The 2,701-nt window shown below is 46.0% G+C and overlaps 1 protein-coding gene across 1 annotated transcript; it reads right to left on the bottom strand.

The window, feature by feature from the left end:
* Positions 1-302: 302 nt before the first annotated feature.
* On the bottom strand, positions 303-1,822 carry CPR13 (cuticular protein RR-1 motif 13). Its single transcript, NM_001173264.1, has 4 exons — positions 1,814-1,822; positions 1,076-1,524; positions 739-869; positions 303-496 (listed from the first exon to the last, which is right to left on the bottom strand). The coding sequence occupies exons 1-4, from the start codon at positions 1,820-1,822 to the stop codon at positions 303-305; spliced, it is 783 nt and encodes a 260-aa protein (NP_001166735.1).
* Positions 1,823-2,701: the final 879 nt, after the last annotated feature.

The following is a 2,701-nucleotide window of genomic DNA, read 5'->3' on the forward strand; positions in this document are numbered from 1 at the left end:
AAGTCATAGATGAAAACTAAGAGAATCATCTAAGAATCGGCAGCAGCGTTCTCTGAGTATTAGATCCATATATTGCGATCATCAATTGGCATTAAATACTGATAGAGCGTATTGTGGACTAACGCGGATTAGCACCAGTGTCCTGCATATTTCTGCAGCGAAGCAGCCGTGGGTTCAAATTTGATTATCAAACAATGGATTTGGATAATAAAATATTTATTAAATACAAACAGCTTAACAACAACATAAAAACGATATCAAGTGTTGGTTATTTACAGTAACAACAAGTGTGAGGTGGTTGTTTAGTAATGGTAGCCGGCATCTTGCCTTCTCTGGGCGGGAGGGAGGTATGCCGTCTGAGGGCCGTTGCGGAAGGAAGCCTGCGTCCTCAGGCCGCTGACGTCACGATACGCCGCGGAGTCGGTCACCACGCTGTCTGCGTACTGCTTGTTGAGACGCGCCTCGCCACCCCCATACTTCTCTTCGCTGTAAGATCCTGTTTGAGAGGTGAAGGCTGAGTAGGTGTAGTTACTCTCCGCGTCTCAACCACGGATATGTAACAGTAGTAAATATCCGTTTGTATTTCGTAGCAAGATTCGCTTCTTTAAGATTAAATAATCAAGAAAAGAAAACCTTAAACTGCCGGCATTCTCTACGGGATTCTTATTACAAATGTGCCGTTTTATTATTATGCAGATTGTTATTATGCTTGTTCAGATATCGTGAATATGCACTCACCATCATCGTAGATGCCGGCGGCTTCGTCCTGAGCGTTCTGCTCGAGCGCCCTCAGGATCTCCTCGGGGACCGGGGGGGCGGTGGGGATGTGGTCTCCTTGAGCCACGAAGCCGTTCTGGTCCGCGGTGTATCTGCAGTTCACGGCAGAATATTATCAATACCCGCGTCTTGTTCACTAATAAGCATTATTAGCAATACAGTAACAACACGATTCATCGCTTTTACGTTACGCAAATGCAAAGATTGTAAGTTAAAGAGCTGAGTTCTCACGATATTTAGAGCTCGATGCTCTGACTCACTAATGTCAGTGTAAGACGTAATGAGCATTGAGCCTCACCGGATAGTGTAGACTTGTCCGTCGTCTCCGGTGTAAGAGTACCCTCCCTGAGCCTCCACTCCGTTGGCGGCGACTCCGTTCTCCTCAGCGTAGATGCCGTTCTCAGTCTCGTACGCGTACGAGTAGGAGTCTCCGTTGTTGGTGTTGTCCTGGCGGAGGATGGCTGCGTTCCTCTCGAGAGCGGCGCGAGGACGTTCAGGGCGGCTCTCCACACCTACCGCGTCGTATCCGTTGCTGTACTGACCGCCGAAGGCTGGTTGGGCGAACCCATTACCGGCACGAGCGAAGCCATTCTGCGCTGCCGACCCGAGTTGTGATTGTCTCTGGGCTTCGACAAATGGAGTCTGGAGGAAGCTACCGGACCCGCCGGAGGACTGCGAGTGAGGGGGAAGGTAGGTCTTGTCCAGTTTAGCTGCATGAGACACAGCGAGGACGGCTACAGTTATGAGCTGTGGAAGGGTTGGGTTACGATTACCGGGTCGGGTCCATGCATTTTATTTACAACATATTTAGCCTTGGAAATTTATTTATGTAATTATGACTATAAACAAACTATTATTATTAGAAGCTAAGGTATCGTTTTAATGATTGGAACAACATGACCCTCGGAAAACTAAATCCTCAGCTCAATGCTGTTTATAGACAAAGCGGTTTGACAAAGCACGGTGGCGCTAGATGTATGCATGTACATATGTATCTTCTCACGTATTTGTAGAGATCGAGTGCAGATGTCCTTACCAGGTACATGTTTGTGAGCGGTGAGCTACTGTGCGGAGGCTGAGGATGCGACTGATAACAGTGGAGAGCTGCGTGTGTATATATAGGCGAGGGCTGATGATCTAGTTCGCGGAGCTCAGTATCTGCACTCGTGGATACGACTTGCATAACGACGCCCCGATGCACGAAGAGCGCCGCGAGCTGATTCAACGGACGGTGTTATGCGAAATGTAGGCAAGATTTAGTTTGCTGATTTTTCTATCGTGTTTTTATTGTCCTTGGGACATGAACGAATTGTGTCCCACCTGTTATTATGTGGTTGTCAACGCCCATAATTGCCTTCAAAAAAAACCTTTTTTCCCCTTCATGGTCAAAGTGGGTTTCTATACAGAGATTTACTACCTCTTTATTTGGAAGAAATGGTAATGGCCAGATAATACATTGGCGTTGCAGAATCATTTAATGCGGATACACCTGGTGTCTTAATCACTAGCCCAAGTACTCTTCATCATTAAAATACTGATTGTCATTTGATTATAATAACAAGTTATTTTGTATTACAACAGGCTCTTATTTGTCAAAATAATGTTGCTTGCCGATAGTCCGTGAAGTAGTGATGGATTTTATGGAGTTACATATGTCATATTTTGAAAACACAAAAATAGTTTTTTTTTTATTGCTTAGATGGGTGGACAAGCTCACAGCCCACCTGGTGTGGGCAGTGGTTACTGGAGCCTATAGACATCGACAACGTAAATGCGCCACCCACCTTGAGATATAAGTTCTAAGTTTTCTAAGGTTCTAAGGTAGAATTTTTTGTGTTATGGCCCACCTGATGGTGGGTGGTTATCGTCGCCCATGGACTTCAGCAATGCCAGGGGCAGAGCCAAAGCAGCTGCCTACCTAATA

The sequence above is a fragment of the Bombyx mori genome, chromosome 19, assembly GCF_030269925.1.
Source record: "Bombyx mori chromosome 19, ASM3026992v2".
NCBI classification, from domain to species: domain Eukaryota; kingdom Metazoa; phylum Arthropoda; class Insecta; order Lepidoptera; family Bombycidae; genus Bombyx; species Bombyx mori.